Below are 21321 nucleotides of genomic sequence, written 5' to 3'. Positions count from 1 at the left end.
TTAATCAGAATTTTCAGTGGATTAATCATGATTAATCACTATTTGCAATTACACCTTAATCCTAACCATTTTTTCTTTCTGAAATGCATACTAAAGATAAATAACAGGACACAGATACATAATTATCATTATTATTATCACAATTATTATTTTTACATAAATACATGTTATTGATATTTGACTTTTTAATTAATTCCAGAAAATAATCAAATCAATGTTATTTGATAAGTTACAGACTGATTTCCCTGCATGGCTCTAGAAGGGTCTCGAGCCGCTGCAGTTTATTCCACTCTGCTGCGGTCGGGAAAACGAGTTTGTGCTCGTGATGGTCCAGGGCTGCGATGACCAGACAACCCTCCCAATATTTCCGGGAGACTCCCGAATTTCAAAGCCCCTCCCGAAAATCTCCCGGACCGACCTTTCTCCCGAATTTCTCCCGATTTCCACCCGAACAACAATATTGCTGCACCACCCGTCACTGGGCGCGCCGTTTCAGACCGAACAATAATAAAGGTTACACCTTGAAGTCGTTGACCGCTAGCACCCGCACCCCTGCGAACATTCAACGTGGACTGGCGCAAACGACTTGCTGAACCTGTCGGCCTGACATATGCCTGCAGGTGGCGTTGTATAGGATGAAGTGCATTCCCTAGAGGAAGAGGTACTTTCCTGACCTGAATAATTTGTCACACTGCCCATGCGTGAAATGTGTTAAAAAATTGACGTAATTAACAACAAACAACTAATTAACGTCGTTAACGCGCTATTTTTGACAGCCCTAATTTTTAAAGATAACAATGACTTTTTTAGTTCCGGACCACCCTTGGCCTGCCTCTTATAATACTCTAATTAACTGGCGGCGGGGAGGATTATCTCATGAGATCCACAGGACTGCCACGCTGGGGCGCTCTTGTTACCACCTCAGCGGCCCTACGACTGCGCTATTGACCTCCATCCGGGCCCTTCGTTCCCTGCATCTGCTGCCCCTGCTGCATCAGGCTCTACATATTGCCTCTCAATGTTGTGTTATGTCGTCCAGATAAGATCTCAAAGATATCTAGAATCATGACACATTCATCAAATGTTTTTCCTAAACCTGAGATTATTTAACAATACAAATCAGGAAACTGCTGCAGTTTCATTTAAAGCCATCCCTTTATCATTAGCACGTTCACATTTATGTAAGAAAAGTAATGTTCCTGTCATTTCCAATAAATAAGTCTGACCAATTATCACCATCTAAACTTTATGTGCAACTAGGACACATTCAGTCCTTTCACATTTTTCACTTTAAATAGAACAATTGAACATTACATTTTAAAAATATTAATCAAAGGCGAAAGAATGATTCAATCTTTTCACAAGAGAGGAGAATATCAGGTTTGAAGAAACTATTGCACCGTAAAGACACATTCATGCTGTCAGAATTCCGCTTAAAGCAGACATATTGATAGCTTGGCTCACCTCTTCCAATCTCCATGTTAAATCCCACCTGGAGGGAGTCAAGCTCACATTGTTATCAGATCATCAGCTGAGAACAGCTAACCAAGTGGAAATGGAGTTTTTCCAAATCTTGTGCCAATAATTCGGAAGGCTGCCATGAATTCCATATTGTGTAGCCTTCTTTTTCCACATAACTACCAGGCAAATAAAGACAAATTGTGTATGACAGTGTGCGTCTTTTTGATTTTTGTCTAACATTGTTCTCCCATTAATGCTTCAGACACACACACACACACACACAGGTTGGAAAGGAACACTTAAACACTTAATAAACTCATATATACCATTTCATGAACTTTGAATTTAATCACGTGAAATCCTAGTAAGTGCTGTCAAAATAAAACAACAGAAATTGATGGAGCATTTAACCGTTTTATTTGTCTCAGCTGTTGATGTGTTTCCAACCTGTCGGATCAGAGGTCCACGACTACTTTTGTGTCTTGACCATTTGGACCCACTTTGGTAATGCCATCGTGCCTGAACATCTTAGCCGTCAAGTGTACAGTAACTGTTTTTTACCAGGGCAAAATGAAATAAAAAGGAATACTGTGAGAGGACTACAGAACCCTGCCTGTAGAAGGCCATGTAATGGTTTAACTACAAGAAAACATGGTGATCACAGCTGTCATAGGCACTTCCATCAATCCACAATCATTGTGAAAAGTATTCATGTCTTCCATGTTTGCTTCCCTCTGGACAGCATCACTTGTCCCTCCCTAAAACCAACATAGTACACACCTGTTCCACACCAGTGGCAAGTGATGCAGTGTGGTGTGCCCGCTCCAGGAGCAGAGAGGACAATACTGGAAAAATACACTAAATACACAACTACACATTGGCAGATCAGTCCGTAACATCACCTCTGGCCTGTCATTATTCCACTTCCACATCATTTCGCTCATCAAAGACAGGAAATCTGAGCCCAGATCGGTTTGTCAGGGTCCCATACATGGCAGTATTCTGTCAATGGGTATCAGTCCAGAATATAGAGGCTCTGTGTGTGTGTGAGATCAATGTTCTGTTTTATCTGAGAAATATTTATGGAAAGATATAAAGACCATCATTGTATTCAAATAGGTATACATACATTTGAATGAGTCATAATTAATAATAGGTCAAATTCAAAACATAATTTTCATTCCAATAACTCAAAAAATCAGTTTCTAATCTTTTCGGTTAATTCATTGAATTCAACATTCAAATTTAAATACACTCTCTACTGACACATATAATCACACAAATAGTACACAGCACGTGTGTGAGTTCGGTAGTGAGTGGTGTGTGGTCACAGGTGTGTATGAAGTCAGTGGTGTTTTCGTCTGACTTGTAAACATTCAGTTAAGTTTAGGAGCTAGAGCGGTTTTAGGCAAATTACTTCATTCCCAAACCGCTCTCCTGTGGCTCGTCATGGGTGTATGTGTCTGTGTGGTCCTTAGCTGTCCACCACCTGGTGTGGCAGAGTGATAGAAGAGCCATTGATAAATGAGCCTTGTTTGTCTCTTCCTTTCAGAAAATAGGTGAGTAGTTCCCCTTTTCCCTTCACAAAGATGGGCCCCCTCCTCACAAAGCGGAAGCTGTACTCCTTCAGGATGTTGTAGCAGTCCTCCACCACCTGGAAGCAACACAAACACACACAGGCTTTGAGATGGTTCCTCAGAAGTGATTTGACATATTTATTCCAAATTGTATTCGAGTTTGCAGAAAAGAATGGGAAGAGACGAAGGACTGAACTAGAACACTGAAACAAGTCTTAGTTAGAGTTCATGGATCTGTTTCCTGCTTCTGGAGCAGGCTGGTCCACTGATCCACTTGTTACGAGCTACAACTTTCCCGTTCAGGCACAAGAGCTCTGCTTGAAGATGACAGACACATCTCTGGCATCTATCAATAAACAATCCCTTTGATTGAATCCCCCAGCAGGCACAAAGCCAAGTTTTGGTCTCTACCTGCTGAAGTCCAGTGTTCCTTTGACCTCAGGTAGCTCTCTTCCAACACAACGATATCAAAATCTTTAGCTGCTAACATCAACAAGAGCTTCAAGTAGTTTGTCCGTAGGAGGCAGTCCTTTCAAATTTTTGACATAAGATATTCCTTTGTTTGGTGTCATTTTTGCAGCTTTTCAGTGAGATTGTTCCACCAATGTTCATTTATTTAAAAGGTCAAGTTTGTTTATTTCATACCATTGCTTAAAAATGATTTATAAAAATGTGGTGCTTTTAATTTTGATCAATTTTAATTTTATAATTTTGCTTTGCAGACTTTTGAGGAATATCCAAAAGTAATGCATTTTCAAAAAGCTGCAATAGCACTGGAATATGGGCTTTAGTTTAATGAATTATGTGTAGCGATAAACACTTCCAGAAGCATTTCCACAACTACCTGGATGTTTCCCATGACTCCCGTCGACTCCATGCGACTGGCCACGTTCACAGTGTTGCCCCAAATATCATAATGGGGTTTTCGGGCACCAATCACTCCTGCTAACACTGCGCCCTTATTCAGACCTGGAGGAGAGTTGACATGTGGGATATGGAAGATTATGAGAGATTGATAACAAACACTCTGAGAATTCCTAATTCCTTCAGTATTCTCATTTTTCATTTTCAGATATTTACTGGCACAAGGAAAGAAAAAACACTTAATATGAAATAAATGTCTGTTGTTTATTCATCATATTCAATTCATTTTATTTTGTATATCCAAAAATCTAAATGAATGAATTAGCTTCCTGTCAGTGTTTTCTCACCTGCTCTTGATTTGCTTAGTTTACCGGTTGGCTCGTATATTGATGTTTCCCACCTTGCTAATTCTCCACCCACACCACAACATTATAGACCTGTCAATACCAGCTATAGTGTTTTTATGAAGGAGTCTAGTAGAATAAAAGCATCAAGGACAGAAGTACAACACACAGACAAAAAGGGGCTTAACACATACCGATGCGTAGCATGAAGTTATTGAAGGACTGATAGTTGATGTTCATGAGTGTGACCTTCATGGCCAAAGCAAAGTCGGCCAGGTCTGCAAGGTGCTGCCAGCGCTCTCTATCAGACTGCTCCTCATTCTGTCAAACAAAGCCCTCTTCATCACGACTGGGAAACACCATTGAGATGATCTTCAGTGAAGGCTGAGAAGGACCCATACTTCGCACGCATATATATCGTCTTGTTTGTTTACAAATTTAAAGCCGCATAGCATTGTAACTATTGACCACTATATTGGGAGTGACATTTCACTGGTCCTTTAATTAGCCACAAACAATTAAGTCATGTGACCAGTCTGACCTTCATGCATGTGTATCCGTTGCTGACATCTGAGGTGACACCTGATGCTGCCATGTAGGTGCTGCCGATGGTCTTGATTTTTGTTATGCAGCGGAACTGAGGCTCATCCAGCAGCTGACATGGAAATGTATGCAAGGTGAGGTTTAAATGGAAATATGATGGGACACAACTAGATCTCTGACACCTTCAAAAACAGCTTCTGTTCTTTTGGTCTACAGGAAATCCTAATGCTTTTAAATGTTAAATGCTGTTTAGCTCAAAACTACACAGAAAAACACAGAGAAGCAGCTTACACTGTCAAAGTCAGAGATGATCTCATTGAGGAACCGTAAGCACTCGATTCCTCCATTATTGATGCTCTCCTCCGTGTAGAAGTCAGAGAAGTTGGGAATCGAGGCAAACATGACTCCAATCTCATCGTAGGACTGGCTGTACAACTCCTGTAGGTGACGTTAACAAGGTGGGGAGGAAGACAGCAGGCGCTTTATGATACAAATGCACCAAACCTGAATGTAGGAATTCAAATAACATCAACAAGCGGTGACTGACACACACACACACACACACACACACACACACACACGCACACGCACACACACACACCTCATCCCTCTTTTTGGAGCCCAGGAAGTGTCGAGCAACATGTTCAGGCAGCATGTTGGTCACTAGCGCTTCGTTCCACCGTCTCATCTCATACACTTTCTCCTTCTGCTCATGGACCTCGATCTTCCACAGGAACAAGGTGCGGGCGAGCTTCTCCACCTTCGAGCAGACACAGGGGCTGGTGTTAGCATTTGACCAGTGTAGATTTATTGATCAATAAGTGATAAAAAGTAGAAAAAAAGCTTTTTTGTGAACTACGTTTTAGGGTTAGGGTTGCAAACTAATTTTAAAGAGATTGACAGTTACAAACAAAGCAAAGATTTTGCTTTTCTAATCAAGCTCCTAAAAGAAGAAAGTTCCTTTCCTCAGATCAAGAGAAAATATGTGTCATAGAAAGAACATTTCTATGACAATTTAATTATAATAATGATCAATTACATGAATCCAACTGTATGTCCAAAAATATCTATGAGTGATTGAAAACAGCTAGAAAATTCCGCAGAAATTGTGTGGCCCTAGACTGCCCGAAGATGTCGCAATATACACATATAAGTACAGTATAAGTTGCAAACCATTGGGATTTCAAGCCCTTTGAAACACAATGATCAACCCGCCACCACTTAAAAAAAAAAAAGTATATCCAATGATTGTGAGCACTTCATTCTTATCTAATGTTAATCAAAATAATTTTACAATGTTCAATTGTAAAAGGATAGTATCGCAGCTCTGACCAGTAATAGCACCCTTCTCCTGAAGGAGCTGAATATTTTAATATTTGAACGATTTAAATAGCTGAAAATCTAAATTTCATTGTTGGATCAAAATGACCTGGACGAGTTCGGGCCTCGTCAAATCTCATGATTTTTTGTATTTGAGTTGTAGTTTCCTGGCTAACTGTAATAATAAATAAATGTGAACACAATTTGTCCTCAGACTGAGTAATGGGCACATCTGAGACACATGAATAATTAACACTGATTAACAATTAACACGTGTCTGCAATTACACGAGTGGATATAAAAGCATGCATAAAGTGGTGCAATGCATATTATTAAAACAATGGCTGCTTTAGTACTACTAGAAGACATTGCAAATGGGGCAATAAGGGGAGAGCGCATGTTTAGAGACAGAGAGGATTTGCTTGCATGTGAGGACAACTGGCTTATCAGCCGCTTTAGGTTCCCCAGGGCAGTCCTCCTCCAACTATGTGCAGAGCTGTGGCCGGCGAGGAGCCACGCGCTACCTGTGCCCATACAGGGGATCACCACGTTGGGGTTCCTGGCAACCGGGGCCTTTCAGAGGAAGCTGGCTGACCAATCGACCCTGAGCAAAGCCGTGTGGGATGGGATTATCCACCTCTCAGCCAGGTGTATTAACTTCCCATACAATGCAGTTCAACAGGCCAACATTAAAGCGCAATTTGCAGCAAGAGCCGGTTTTCCTAATGTAATTGGAGCTATCGACTGCACACACATTGCTATAAAAGCGCCATCACATGATGGATTTGTGTATGTCAACAGGAAGCAAATCTATTCCATCAATGTACAGATTATATGTGATGTGCAAATGTACTTAACCAACATTGTGGTGAGGTGGCCTGGTTCAATGCACGACTCATACATTCTGAGTAACGCCATGTTGGGGACAGACTACAAGCTGGAACTGTGCGCGATGAGTGGCCTCTTGGTAAGTAACTTTATTTGTGTAATTATCCTTGTATTATCCTTGTGATGTGCATTAAGCATATGTGCCCTCAATTTTTATCCAGTCTACACAGCACCATTACTAGTCAGTGGTTAAGGTTAAGTGTCTTACTGTTCTTTTGCTGGTTAAACTACAACGTAATACCATGACCCCTGATTATTTCTATATTTAAGTAGGGGCGTGGACAGGGAGGAGTCGGGTACTCCGACATGTGCGCTTAATTCCACGTCGATTGGAATGTACAAAGGAAATGTGCTTGGATTTATGCGTTCGCACACATTGATACATTCGGATATTTTTGTGCGTGGTGGGGGCATTTGGGTTTGATCGTACGCCATGTTTCAGTAAGAAATCTACGCAAGTCTTTGTACACGAAGCCCCTGGTCTTACAGAGGACATTTCGAAATGTACTAACAGGAATTTAACACTGAATATCTTTTAGCTAATAACTTTAAACCAATACATTTTTATCAGTCTTGCTTGGCGAGGGGCTTGCATGGGTCTTTTTATGTTTCATTTTCTTGTTGGGCTTTCTGCTGTGTTGAAGGGAGTGAGACACTGATAGAACAGCCATCTTGCATGTGTTTGTTGTATGGTGTGGTTTGTTTTAGTCATCTTATTTGCTGTGATTTACTTGGTTTCTTTGAAGTGTTATTCTTTTATATTTTAAAATAAGCTTGTTATCTATTTTACCTTCTTGATAATCACTGTTGATGGATTATTCGTTTTTCAGTCCGTTTCTGAGTTGTCAAGCATGCATACAAGCACGTGGGGGCCACACCAGATATTGAGAAGCATTTTCAGGTGCAAAAATTGAATTTTGGCGAAATGGACTAACCTGCCACATCATATTTTCACTCTCTGTAGGCTGAACTTTTTCTATCCATCAAAAGATGTGGCATCCTCTAGATATCCAACATTATTTCTTTTTTCATATTGAGATCTGATGTGTTTTTTTTAATTTTCCTTCCTTTAAGTGTCCCAAACTGACAACTCTAAAGCTCCGTTCAGACCAGAAGGGAAGCAAATTATTCAGTAGAGTAGATTCCATGCAAAGTCAGGTGATTTTAAACGAGCGCCGCATTTGACGCGAAAAAGCCAATTGAGCGAAGCTTCAACTTTGGGCAAAAAGTTCATGGCAATAAATAAATAACCACTATTTCTGCTTTTTATTTGTTGTGTGAATTACACGAACGGCGCTGCAAACGGTGTTGTGTTCGGGTTCATAACATCATTGGTCTCCGCACACAGCTTGAATTTCACAGACTCCTCTAGGAAGTGTGTCTGGATGACGGCACATCCAGCGCTGCTTCAGGCTGACCAGCAGCCGGTTTGATGACCGGTTATGTCGCTCTGTGCCGGCGTCTCTCGGTTAGACACCAACTGACTTACAGGCGTTCAGTCTCAGCTGTGTGTGTCTCCGGTGAGCGGCAGCTTCATAAAGTGTATTCAGGTTGTGGCAGTAGGACGAACAGAACATCTCAACGATCATTGGGCGACTTTTTTGCCCAAAGTTAAAATATTTCAACTGTCTGTGCATTGACAGTTGAAACAGTTTCCAGCTTTTTGACTGGAAACTAAAGTTTTGGAAAACAATTACTCTATGAACTTCCGTGTGGATAGGAGTTTTTCCTGAATGTAGGAAGTAAACTGATGAGGTGTGAAAGCCACCAAAAAGAGCCAGCTGAGATATGCTTACATATACGAATCAAGTTTACACGTACATTGAACACAGAAGACATGTACTTACATGACGAGAGAAATAATAGAAGCTGACCATCATAATGAAGATCATAATCGTCATTGTGAACTTGGAGGGCACCAGGTATGACCTGTGAAAAAGGACATTGATATATTGACATTCTGCTTTAATGTTGTTTAACCCCGCCCCCCCCCCCACTCCCCTTCCCCCTCCAAAATATATTTTTTACAATCACAATAAACACCCTTGTATTATATATATCCTTATAAATACATGTTTGAAATGATAAGCATTAAAGGTAGCACATTATTAGCAATTATGCTAATGGTGCTTACTTACAGCCCTTCAGATAAATTGTACTTCCTTGATTCTTGTTCTTGTTGTTTGAAAGCTCTTATTGTAAGTTGCTTACAACAATAAAGCGTCAGCTACATGTAAATGATTGGAAACACCAACTTGGTTAGGTGTAGCATTAACCGTGCTGGTGGGCCATAGTTCCTTTTCAGGACTTAAACCTCACAATGAGACCTTCGCCTCTTTCGCTATGATCCAGTAATGGAACCTGTTTGAATTTGATCACATAGATCAAATACTATGCACACACTTGTTTTTCTTAAATTGATTGATTCTTCATCTACTTGAGTAAGATAAATAACATAAACCTGCCTTACATACATTATTTTTTGCCTCACCTGTAGTCCTGAAATCGGGCCATGTCATAGCTGTCGAAGATGTCCCTCCAGCTGTAGATGTTAACAATGCCGGTGGCCACTGTGATGAGCAGCATCAGCGTGAGCTTGACCATGTGACTGACCTGAACCAGCATGGTTGTGGCCATCAGTGCCAGCACAGCAACGTAGCTGTAATATTTGGGGTTGTCCAGACAACCGTCAGAGCCAGACCAGGTGGAAGAAAATGAGGAGGAAGCGGATGGGGCAACTGTGGGGCTGTCTGTATCTGGGACTCGAGGCAGACAACTCAGCTAGACAGTGGAGAGAGGAAAGGTTGAGAGCTCTGTACGTTTTATTACCATAATTCTAAATCTTTACTTTATATCTTTCCTCAGCTGTTCTTCATTAGCAACATCCAAAATTCCAAGCTCTTTTGGTCCAATTTCTTGTCATATATATTTCTTGGCATATATTTAGACTACAAAATACATACAGTACAGCTCAATCAACAAATGTGTGCGGAATGGATACCAATATACCAGATGTTAGCTGTACGGGAGCTTAAACTCGGGTGTTAACTATTGTGGTCTTCCCTTCTCATTAACACACTTTACTTTTATTCCAAAAGTCCATAGGGGAAAATGGGATCTTTTCATTGGTCAACACGTCACCTGGCTATATTTTGGTTCAGAGGGTTTCTTAAAATAAATAAAGGGGTATTACACCATTCAGAGAAAAGACCAGTTCTCAAATTGAATAAAGTTCTATGCACACAGGTTTTGTCTTTGCAGGAAACCGCACAGAGCTGCTTACCATGTCTGTGATGTCGGCCACAGTGAGTATGAAGATGGCTGCCATAGCCCAGGTGTTACGAGCCCAGCGGGTGTGGTCGATCCAGGTGGAGAAAGACACCAGCTTCTTGGGAAAGACCTTCAACATACACCATTCCAATAAGGCAGTATCAGCACATCTCTTGTATCAAACTAGTGTATATATATATTAGGGCCGGGACTCGATTAAAAATATGAATCTAATTAATTAGATTCGAAATGAATCGCATATATTATACATACAAATATATGACCTGAGAACAGTGAGAAGTCATTTTTTTCACATGGATTTTTATTTTTATTCAACCAATTCCAGTGTAGCAATAGCATATTTAGAAATATAGTACTTTCAGAAATTCAGGTAGCCTATAGGTAAGTAGACCTTTCGGTAAACTATGTTTTTTTAAGTAGACCAATACTTTCAAGTACATTCAGAGCATTGGTTATTTTTTCAGACGTGGTCTTAGTTACCCTGGTCCTTAAACCAGTCATCTGGTGCAGTGTGGGTTGGGTGTGGGTCCTTGTACCTGGAGTGGGGCTAACGTCCACGCTAGCTGCTAATCGTTTTACGTTGAGGTGATACTTGAGGCTCGATGCGAATTCCTTGTTGCGTAGCTTGCACACAACCACGCTCTTATCGACGCATCCATCCGTGTGTTTATTATAATTAGATTTCCCATTCACGGGGCCAACCGACACGGTCTCGTCAGCTTCTTCGTTCATAATGTAAAAATGCGTAAAAAATGTGTAATTTATCACACACACTATATATATATATATGTGTGTGTGAAAAATGGTGATGTGTTCAATACTTATTTCAATACTTATTTCACCCGCTATATACTTCAGCGGGTGAAATAGCGGGTGAAATAAGTATTGAACACGTCACCATTTTTCTCAGTAAATATTTCCAAAGGAACTATTGACATGACATTTTTACCAGATGTTGGTAACAACCCAAGTAATACATACATACAAAGAAACCAAAACAATGAAGTTCAGAAATAAAGTGCTGCTAATTGCAGGTCTTTTTGAAGCTCTCCACAAGTGGTTCTTGGCTCTTGGACAACTCTTCTGATTCTTCTTTTCACTCCTCTGTCAGAAATCTTGCGAGGAGCACCCGGTCGACACAAATTTATAGTGAAATGATATTCTTTCCACTTCTGTATTATGGCCCCAACAGTGCTCACTGGAATATTCAGAAGCTTAGAAATGTGCCTATAACCAATGCCAGACACATGGTTCCTCTGGAGCCAGGAAAGACTCAACTTTCAAATTTAGCAACCTGAGGTTTTTGTTCTGTAAACTGTTGTACCTTATGGATACATATAGTTGATCAAGAACCTAAAGATGCTAGTTAGCTGTGTACACACTGCCATGACATTAATGGGAAAATAATAAAAAATGGGGATGGTAGTCGCTGCGCACGGAAAGAAAACTGCTCAAGTGACCTTTGGGAATTGTGTCAAGATGGAATCTGCTCATTTTTCCCAAATTAAGTATTTTTTGAATGAAAAGTCTAATTGTTTTACTTTCTAATCGGCCCTCTACCTAGCACTCCACGGTGGTCGGGGACCTCTGGCCTAGAGCATACAAGAGTCCTGGAATTGGGACAATTACATATTTCTCAAAACATTAAACTATGTTCCTCCCCAAAGGAATATTTTTGTGACATTTTTTTAACTTAAAAGCTGTAGAAATACCATCTCATTGGTAGCGAAGGACAAGCCACACCTCACTGTGCCCAGAACAAACCCAGCAGCAACATGGATAGACACTGCTGGTTTTGGGCTTTGGTCAGACTAACCTGACACACCCGGCAGTCAACATATCTGAATAAGGTGTTGTAACCCGATAACTATTACCATCAGGCAGAAAAAAACATGACAAAACCCAAGTATGAAAATAGGTTGTAACTCACTCTTGGGAAGATGGCCGCCAAAGAACAGATTGTCAGGATAAGCAGAAGGACTTCTCCCACTGCAAATGTGATGTAGTTTGCAATCAGCCTGTTCCGGGACACACAGACAAACCTTGAAATATACATCACTGGTAGTCAGCAATACCAGTACAATACATTAACAGCTGCGTGTAGACGGATAGAAAACAATACTGCAGAGAGAATTACAACTTTAAGTTTGGTTGTAAGAAAGTAGAGGATTTCTCAAGAACAGATTCATGTCTCAACCAGAGCGGCATAATGGAACCTGGCCACATTGTGCAGAAGAAAGAGAGAAATAACTCCTGACCAGGGGTCTATGAGGGCCTCCATAGCTGCAGTGAAGAGCAGGACCACACAAGAGCAGCAGAAAGCAGCTCCACTCTGTTTCTCCTTCTCCACAGAGTATCGAGTCTCCAGCTCTGGATCCACAAACCTCAGGGATAGTTTGTTGGTGTGTTTCCCCTTCAGACTGAAGAGACAATCATAGCACTGATGTCAGTAATTATAGGATTAGATCAGTCTCAATCTTAATGACAAAGGACTTTTCCTTAGGATCTATACAGTAACTATTTTGCATTTTTCAACAGCCAGTCTCCTCCGTTTTCCGAGAAACTATCTGAACTTAGCCTTCCGTCATATTCAGGTAGGGAACAAAGTGTAAGCAAAAGAAAACAGTGCTTTTTTGTGTAGCGATTGTTACTTTATTCAGCCATGGAAAAGCTCCGCAATCCGTACTGTGAATACAGGCTACAATTGCTATGGAAGGTCATTTGTACCATTTCAACCATGTAACTAAATGTGATCAAAAGTGTGAGTATAGGCTGAAGAATACAGGACGCTGTAGGGGTATAGCGTCTCATTTATCGCTTTGGTGGTTCAGTCACCCGGTTTGAGCGACTCGGAGCGACTGAGAAGTTTGGTTGCCTTCATATTAGGGTTGACTTCCTTAGAACTGCCGCCAGCTTCACCATCACCACGTTCAGTCTGTGATTTCAACATCTACATCCGCTTCAACAATGGCTTGAGCTCGTAGCTGGTCTCCATTATGTCTGTGTGTGTCATGGGGTTTGATTTGTCCTAATCGTCTCCTTGGTATAAGGTTTTAGAAAATCTAACCATGTCTGGGTTTGTATGTGAAGAAACCGATCAACTGGGGACTATCAAGTAGTGCAGTTAGACGCAGCCACATACTGCAGCAGAAACAGGGGCATCTTGTCCTCGATGTGTGAGCAAGCTTTTTCATTCCTGCCATGAATGTCTGAACATATCTCTCTGCCAGACCATGTGTTGCTGGATGTGCTGGTGCCCTTGTGGTGTGCAGAATTCCGTTCTGCTTGGTAAAAGTCTAGAACTCGTCTGATGTGAATGTGGTTGCATTGTCTGTCACAATTTGTTCAAGCAGACAGTCTCCCGAGCCTTGAGAGGTGATCTGTGACATACAAAACACTTCCAACAACTTTGTATGTGAATCAGCCACAAGCATGAACATGAGGTTCAGGAAAGGTCCAACAAAGTCTAATGTTTCCCCAACCATTATAGCCATTACCATTTTCTTTTGTTGTTATTTTCCCACGCACAGCAGCTCCACACTCACATTAATATGTCGTGAATAAGTGTGTGTGGTGCTCGCAGCAGCGGGGCAGAGAGCACCAGGGTGACTACCCTGTTGGGCCCCCTCTTACGCCCCCACTGTTCCACTTCCAAGTGTAGCCACCATACAATAATATTATTACCCACAGCTGAAGTCATTGGGAGAGTGGGGTTGTAGTGCGCTAACACCTGGTCACTAGTCAGTAGTTCTCAGAGGTGGAAAGTAACGAATTACATTTATTCGCATTACTGTAATTGAGTAGTTTTTTTGTGTACTTCTACTTTTTAAAGTATTTTTTTAAATCTGTAATTTTACTTTTACTTAAGTATTTTTTGTTTGAAGTATTGTACTTCGCTACATTTGAAATCATATCCGTTACTAAGTAAAAAAAAATCGCGCCCAGGAAACTAAGGTCACTGCAGCTTAGTCTCTGCTGGTCATTGATGGCCCATAACAACCACTTTGTTTAAGTAGCTAATCTAAAGTATAGTGTACTTCGTCTCAGAATAGCCTCAATCTGAGTGGTTGTACAATCCGATCCGTTTGTCGTGGACACTAGGGGGTCAGCCGGTTTGTCTATGAATGAATCGTGGTTCAGGATTCTTCCCCAACTGTTTGAAGGCCAGACCCCCCCAGTTGCCCCGACCATCTTGCTTGGCTACAACAGCCTGTGGACTGATGACGTCTGTATCAGGGGGCTATGGCTCGTATTGTACCCAAACAAACAACAGGTGTTCTAAGTCTCTAAAACCGAACATTTTCTATAAGACCCAGCTCTATTTATTTATGGTCGACAATAGAAGAATTGATAGCACTAGCACACAATAACTAAAATGAAAAGCTGATCAAAACAATGTGACTAATGAACAACTGGGGGTATTGTCTTACGCCTGGACCGTCTCTCTTTCCAGCAGAGCCTCGTTGAGCAGTTTGTTGAGCTCCTGTTCGTTCTCCTGGGCATCGATGACCCGTTCAGCCAGGTCCCGCAGCCGCAGCCTTCTCCGAGGGTTAGGAAAAGATGGATTTACCACCTTCAGTCCCAGAAAGAAAAAAAGTGAACAACAGTTATGTATATTACTTTATCAATGTCATATTGGTAATTATGTTGATCAGCTGATCTGTCGTAACACTTGTATCTACTGCGAAACCGTCTGAATATCAATAAACAACCGTGTGTATATTAATGGTCGCATTGGGTCCTGTGTCCACATTTTCTTTAGCACTTCAGTCCTGTGTTTTTGCGAGCACAAAGGCTGTCTTAATGTTTATTTTTATACAACAAAAAAAAATACAATATCTTGACAAGCACTCTAACAACCATGGTATGGGAAAGTAGCATCACACCTTCGATTCGTATGAGGGATGTATGTTATAGTTTTGCAGAGGATGTCTGCGTCATACTCGGCCAAGTTGAGAGAGGTCTAGTTCTCTCAGAGCATCTTTACTGAGGATAGCTCTCCACCAGCAACCAGTCAGACCGTTGCAACAAAACACTTTCCACTTGAAATCTTGGTTACCCTTGTATCAAGGTCTTCTGGCTCCTCCGGAGAGGTACAGGCTGTGTTCACACTGCCGTTACACTCCGTGGTGTTGATCAACAAGGGGGAGTTTCCATTGGAAGAGGTAACAGACAGCTTCTGAAGTCAAACAAGCAAACAAGAATTACTGATGGATTGCTGTAAAATGTTTTTAAAGTTTTTGTGGTGGCGGGCGTGGTTTTGGCTCGGCTGCAGGGGAGAAGAGAGGGGGAGCGGTTCCGGGAACGGCGCCAGGTGGAGGCAATGAGCCTCAGCTGGGGAAATAATGATCAATTGTGTCCGCATATAAGTTCCAGGGAGGCGGCGAGCAGGGGGTGCGGAGCGAGCAGGACGCCTCACAAGCTGGAAGCACGGGAAAAGCGCAAAAACACTCAATAAAATATATTGAACCTGCACCCTTGCTGCCTTCTTCCGGAGCCCTTGCACCCACAGCGTTACAGTTTGTAAAGCTGTTTATTTCTCCTTTTTGACATTTTCAACATATTCATGTATTTTGAATGATAACAATACCGTGTTTTATTTTTAAATAAATGTAGCTTTCAGTAGAAATAGCTAATAAAATGTGATTTTAAATGTCCTACTGGAGGTTCTCTGTGTATCAGATGAATGGATAAGAACCCAGATTGTTTGAATAGCCAAATATTTGCAGTGTGGTTGTGTGGCAGGTTATACTCACTACACCATTGATGCCACTCTTCCCCACAGGTCCTTTAGGAACAACCACTAGGAAAGTCTCGATGCCCCTCTCCCTCAGGTAGTCACAGCGCTCACCTCCATTCCCTGGCTCAACATCAAACTCTCCATGAAGACATTCCATGGTGCTCTGTGAGATGTGGACACGACTGGTCCACGAGATACACAGGGGTCAAGAGTTAGACAAGTCATTAATCCCCCAACTACCACAAGGGTGCTCCTGTAGACTTCACAGCTCCGGGAATAATGACAAAACCCCTTCCTAAGGATTACATGTTGCATTTAGCATTTAGTCAGATTCTCCATCATGAATTCACAGTTTAGCTTTGGATGCAGGGATGAAGTGCAACAGTAGGGTACATTGTAGTTACTGAACACAGTGTCAGCATGTTAACACAAAGAAGGAATGCTTGTTTGTAGCAGAGTATTATCTTTTCATACATTTAAAATACATCGTATTAGAACAAACCGGATACGCTGCGGAGGAAAGTTAGATAGATTGGTTTGTTTCTGATTGGGGCTGCAGTAGTAGGCAGCAGCAATGTGGATGTGGCCGGCAGAAGCAGCTGACAGCCAGCTAAAGAATCAGTCCGACAGACATGGACCCGAACTGAGAGTACACGTATGTGTATTCTGTTTGAAGAAATACACTAACTGTGTATTCAAAGCAACACAACTATCCTTCTGCTTGAGATATTTCCACTTTTCTTTTGTTACTTTCGTTCACACAGATTTGTGAAGGAACAAACCTAAAGCTAACATAGTAGCCAGGGAATTGTCACAATGACAAGTGGATGAATGGATTTAACATTATTATGAATCCTTTTGTCAAGGACACAAACCTTTGTCTGAAAACCACATAAAAATAAAGGCCTGATGTAATTGTGACACATGTTGTAAAGCATTGTATTTTCAAAACTTCACAAAAAGTCAGCCACTGCATTGTTCTTACCCGGGTATCCCTCCCGCTTCCATCTTGTTGGCTACAGTGACATCTGTGGACCAAACGTCGTACTGCCAGCGTTTCTGACCAAGTACCCCTCCGAGGACTGTGCCGCTGTGCAGTCCAACCCGCATGTCCACGTCGGTCTGGGTTTTCTCTCTGACGTACCTTAAAAAGCACCATATTAGATAAGTATCAGCAGGAATCTCAAATTCTCCATGTGACTTTGCTCTCTTTTCTAACTGGACCTGCAGGGAACACTGATAGAGCTCATTCAGAGCAGCAAGGGACATCCAAACTAAAGAAAATCCATTCAACTTATTTGGAGTCTGACCAAAATCCATCTGAGCTCAATGATCCCACAGTATTCACTTGGCTTTATTGTACTTATGTGGCCTACAGAAAGTCCATCAGAGCGATTGATTCCACGCTGTGGACACACCCACTGCATGACATCAAAATGTAGCTGAGACCTCCTGCCCCCTTTGTCCCTGTACTCACGAGATGGCCTCTACCATGGCCAGGCCCATCATGATGGAGCATGCAGCGTGGTCCTCCCTGTAGTCTGGCAGCCCACAGATACAGTAGTAGCAGTCGCCCAGGATCTTGATCCTCAGCTGGTGATATTTCTGAAAGGGTAATAGAGAGAGAAAGGGACAACATTCATCCACTTATCTTGTCTTTTTCAGTAACTACAGCAAGGACCCTGACTTTACACTTAACATCAGACATGTCTGATGTTACCAATGCCATTCACAGCTAACTAATGATACATAACATACACTGGATAAAAGAAATAAGCTGCCCCACATGAACAATGGAGGAATGGTTACATCCAGGATATTAATATATATATATATATATATATACATATATATATATATATATAAACAGAGGGTTTATATATATACTTGATCAATACTCCATGTCAGCAGACACCAGTTTAGCTCAGACCAACAATTCCTACAAGTTAATATGTGAAGATATCTGTTTGTCATCATGCATATTGTTATATAAAACATCATATATAGGAATTGCCACAGGAATAGAATAAAGAACAACATAAAACACTGGCTGGATCACTCGTTTCTTTTTCCGTACAATCCCTCCTGCTTTATATTGACCCTTTTTGCGCACCCCTGTGGGCCGTAATGTCCACGCCACCCCCCTATTATTTGAATGGTCTGGCGCACTTTCGATTATAGTGGGCAGTATCTGGCCCTAACCTGAAATGAATTTGACACCCCTGCTTTAAAACAATCCAAATAACTCACAAAGACGTGTGTACTACAGTCACAATGTTATGTAATGGTGTGAAACTCACTGCGGCCAGTTTGTCAAAGCGAGCAAAGAGCTCATTGAGCAGTTTGACCAGCTCCTGAGCGCTGCAGGACGACGACAGCTGTGTGAAGCCCACGATATCTGCAAACAAAATACTGCCACCCCCCAACAAGACACAGACACAAGACGGCCCATTAGTACTGGTACCACGCTGCTAGTATTCACGCACATTTTCAACAGTCCACAATGTTACGAATGTCCAGTAGTAGTGGTGTCCAGTGATCCCTGATGAGATGCTTTCTACGTCAGGTACAGGTCTCCGTCTCTGGTCAGAGAAATGCATTTGCTGACAACTTACCTAAATTGAAATGGAATGCAAACTCTACCCACCTGTTTTTTCAGTAAGTGTGAATTGTTTCCCCCTATCATTCAATATAGATAATAATTAGCTCATCATTTTGGTCATTTTACTTTTCACTCCACAGTGTTTCAGACTGTAAAAGCTGGCCTTCGTGCTAACCTATGTAGGCAGGGTGTGTCAACATGAATTCTTCATGTTCGCACTGGACATTCACAGGTTTGTTCATTAAATCTATTTCAATGCAAAGGGGACCGAATTAAAAAGAGTTGAACAGCAGATTGAGGTTTGTCAATGTGTCTTTAGTCCCTCATCATTAACAAATGATTCACAAATGATTCCAGTATGACCAGCAGGACTGATTACAACAAGCAAAAGCAGTTTCTTTGATCATGTGGGAACCTGACGTTATTCTAAGGCACACTTGAATCTATATGCACACTTCCCTCTCTTTTGTTATCTTGTTCACCTACAACAGTTTGGTTTCTTTGTCATGTTTGAGCTGTAGATTTCTCTCCCGACATAAAACCAGTTTCCTATCTACTTGGGACCTCTGAAGCCAGTACAATGTGCTGTGTTTAGTTCTGTACTGTAGATGCGTACAGACCACTGTGAGAAGCTTCCTCATGCACACATGGCCAGAGAGATCAACATGTTAAATAGAAGAGGTCATGGTCACAGCCTCCCAAGGAACCAAGTTACCTGACATTTTCGTGTCTGTACATGTACATCGTGTTGAACTGCTGCATCTCTTTCTGACTGGGCTCCTTCTTCATGTCCTGAAGCATCTCATCAGCTATGTGTTTTGGAAGGATGGAGAGGAGCAGGCGTTCCTGAAGAAGACAAATACATACACTGAGGACATGATACACACCTACTGAAAGTTAGTTAGTTTTACAGATATGAGTTTGATTCATTAATACATAAAGAGTGACATGTCCAGATGGGTATACAGTAAATGTTTGAAGAGAAGGGAGAGATATGTGAAGAGGTTACAGTGTTAACATTATGCCAAAGATCAGGTATATAAAGGCTCATCCTCCCTTTATTAATTCCTGGAGCACCCACCCGAGAGTCATCAATCCATCTTGAAGTTGGATTTCAACCCCCACATTCAGTGCTTGTGGCGCTGTATATCTTTTGCAGCTATGAGCGTTCCTACTGCTGAACCTGTGTTTGGATGATTGCTGACTACCGGCCTATGAGGCGACCCTCTGTCTTGGCCAGCTAGTTGGAGGGAGGGGGGGGGGGGGAGGGTAGTGACCAGCTTGGGTAACTTTGAGGAAGCTGTGTAGGTCACTGCTGTCTATTTAGTCATTTCTTAACTTAACTTTTGTTAACTTCCGTTATGTGGTTAGTTATGGGTCTCCATATTTGTTTCCAGTTCTTTCAGGAAGAGAATTGAACTTTTAATTTTTAGTTAGTGTGGTTTCAAAAAAACTCCTGGCATGGGTCTGCTGACACCTGCTGCTGCCATCACCATTACTTTAAATTTGATTCATATTACTGTCATCATAAACCAACATCTTTCTGCTCTCCCTCCCCACAGAAGCCTCTGTGGATGGTGGTTCGATCTGGTGGTGGTTGTCCCTGCAGTGGTCCTGCTGTACACTTGTTCTGCTACTTGCAATTACTTGTATCATTTCTGTTAGAGGAATTGAATGTTTTGTACTTGTTCTTGTTTTTTTTTTACATTGTTGATTCTGTACACATGACATCCATTGCAGTCTGTCCATCCCGGGAGAGGGATCCCTCCTCTGATTTCATATTTTGGAGAGTTTTTCCTGTGCCGATGTGAGGGTTTCGGAACAGAAGATGTTGCATGTGTACAGACTGTAAAGCCCTCTGAGGCAAATTTTTAATTTGCGATTTTGGGCTATACAAAATTAAATGAATTGAATTGAATTGAAATTGATTAAAAAAATATATATTTTGGCCTTAGATACCTGCTTCCATTTTAGTTGGTTTGTGTTGGGTGAAGTTAAACAATGTTTTTTCTTGGTCACAGTGGTTGAAGAATTATTCCTTTAGAACGTCACATAGTGTGTGACCTTCCAGCAGAGGAGCCTTGATGAGTTACTGAGGAAGAAGCCCATTTTTATTGCCAAGTATTATATAACACATACAGGAAACTGTTCTCTGCATTCAACCCATCCCACACAGTGGGAGCAGTGGGCTGCCATGAAGGCGCCCGGAGAAGAGTTGAGGGTTGGGTGTCTTGCTCAGTGATCACCTCGACATGGGACGTGGATCAGCTGGGCTTCCACTCCATGCGCCATGATGAGTTACTGCTGTGTGATACCTCAACTAGACGGAGACGCAGATTTTGGAGAAGCCTTGATACATGTCCTAGGTGTATATGTCTATCTCACCTGCCACTTTTGTCTAAATTGATGGAGAAGCTTGTTTTCTCCCAGCTTCAGTCTCACCTCAAACTGCATGACATTGGTGATACATTTCAGTTTGGTTTCAGGTCTAGACACAGCACCGAATCAGCATTACTGAGGGTCCATAACGACATTCTAGGAGCCCTTGATAGTAAAAACTCTGTTGTTTTGGTGTTATTGGACCTGACCGCTGCATTTGACACCGTGGATCTTGTCATCCTCATCTCCCGTCTTCAACATGTTGTCGGTCTCCAGGGAGCGGTGCTAAATTGGTTCTCCTCATATCTCACA

At 41.7% G+C, this 21321-nt stretch overlaps 1 protein-coding gene across 1 annotated transcript in view; it reads right to left on the bottom strand.

The window, feature by feature from the left end:
* Positions 1 to 271: 271 nt before the first annotated feature.
* adcy3a (adenylate cyclase 3a) overlaps positions 272 to 21321 on the bottom strand; it is a 39109-nt gene continuing 18059 nt past the window's right edge. The window contains exons 4-21 of the mRNA XM_037453752.2: positions 19346 to 19476; positions 18329 to 18440; positions 17506 to 17633; positions 17014 to 17172; positions 16045 to 16210; positions 15348 to 15467; positions 14719 to 14861; positions 12547 to 12708; positions 12219 to 12306; positions 10281 to 10397; positions 9489 to 9778; positions 8845 to 8926; positions 5391 to 5549; positions 5081 to 5227; positions 4788 to 4901; positions 4441 to 4567; positions 3883 to 4007; positions 272 to 3115 (exon numbers count right to left, since the gene is read on the bottom strand). Of these exons, the coding sequence (XP_037309649.1) occupies positions 2936 to 3115; positions 3883 to 4007; positions 4441 to 4567; positions 4788 to 4901; positions 5081 to 5227; positions 5391 to 5549; positions 8845 to 8926; positions 9489 to 9778; positions 10281 to 10397; positions 12219 to 12306; positions 12547 to 12708; positions 14719 to 14861; positions 15348 to 15467; positions 16045 to 16210; positions 17014 to 17172; positions 17506 to 17633; positions 18329 to 18440; positions 19346 to 19476 (2550 nt within the window). The 3' untranslated portion in view covers positions 272 to 2935. The remainder of the gene's footprint in view (positions 3116 to 3882; positions 4008 to 4440; positions 4568 to 4787; positions 4902 to 5080; positions 5228 to 5390; positions 5550 to 8844; positions 8927 to 9488; positions 9779 to 10280; positions 10398 to 12218; positions 12307 to 12546; positions 12709 to 14718; positions 14862 to 15347; positions 15468 to 16044; positions 16211 to 17013; positions 17173 to 17505; positions 17634 to 18328; positions 18441 to 19345; positions 19477 to 21321) is intronic.

The sequence above is a fragment of the Pungitius pungitius genome, chromosome 11 (assembly GCF_949316345.1).
Source record: "Pungitius pungitius chromosome 11, fPunPun2.1, whole genome shotgun sequence".
Classification (NCBI taxonomy): domain Eukaryota; kingdom Metazoa; phylum Chordata; class Actinopteri; order Perciformes; family Gasterosteidae; genus Pungitius; species Pungitius pungitius.
This window is presented reverse-complemented; position numbering and strand designations above follow the sequence as displayed.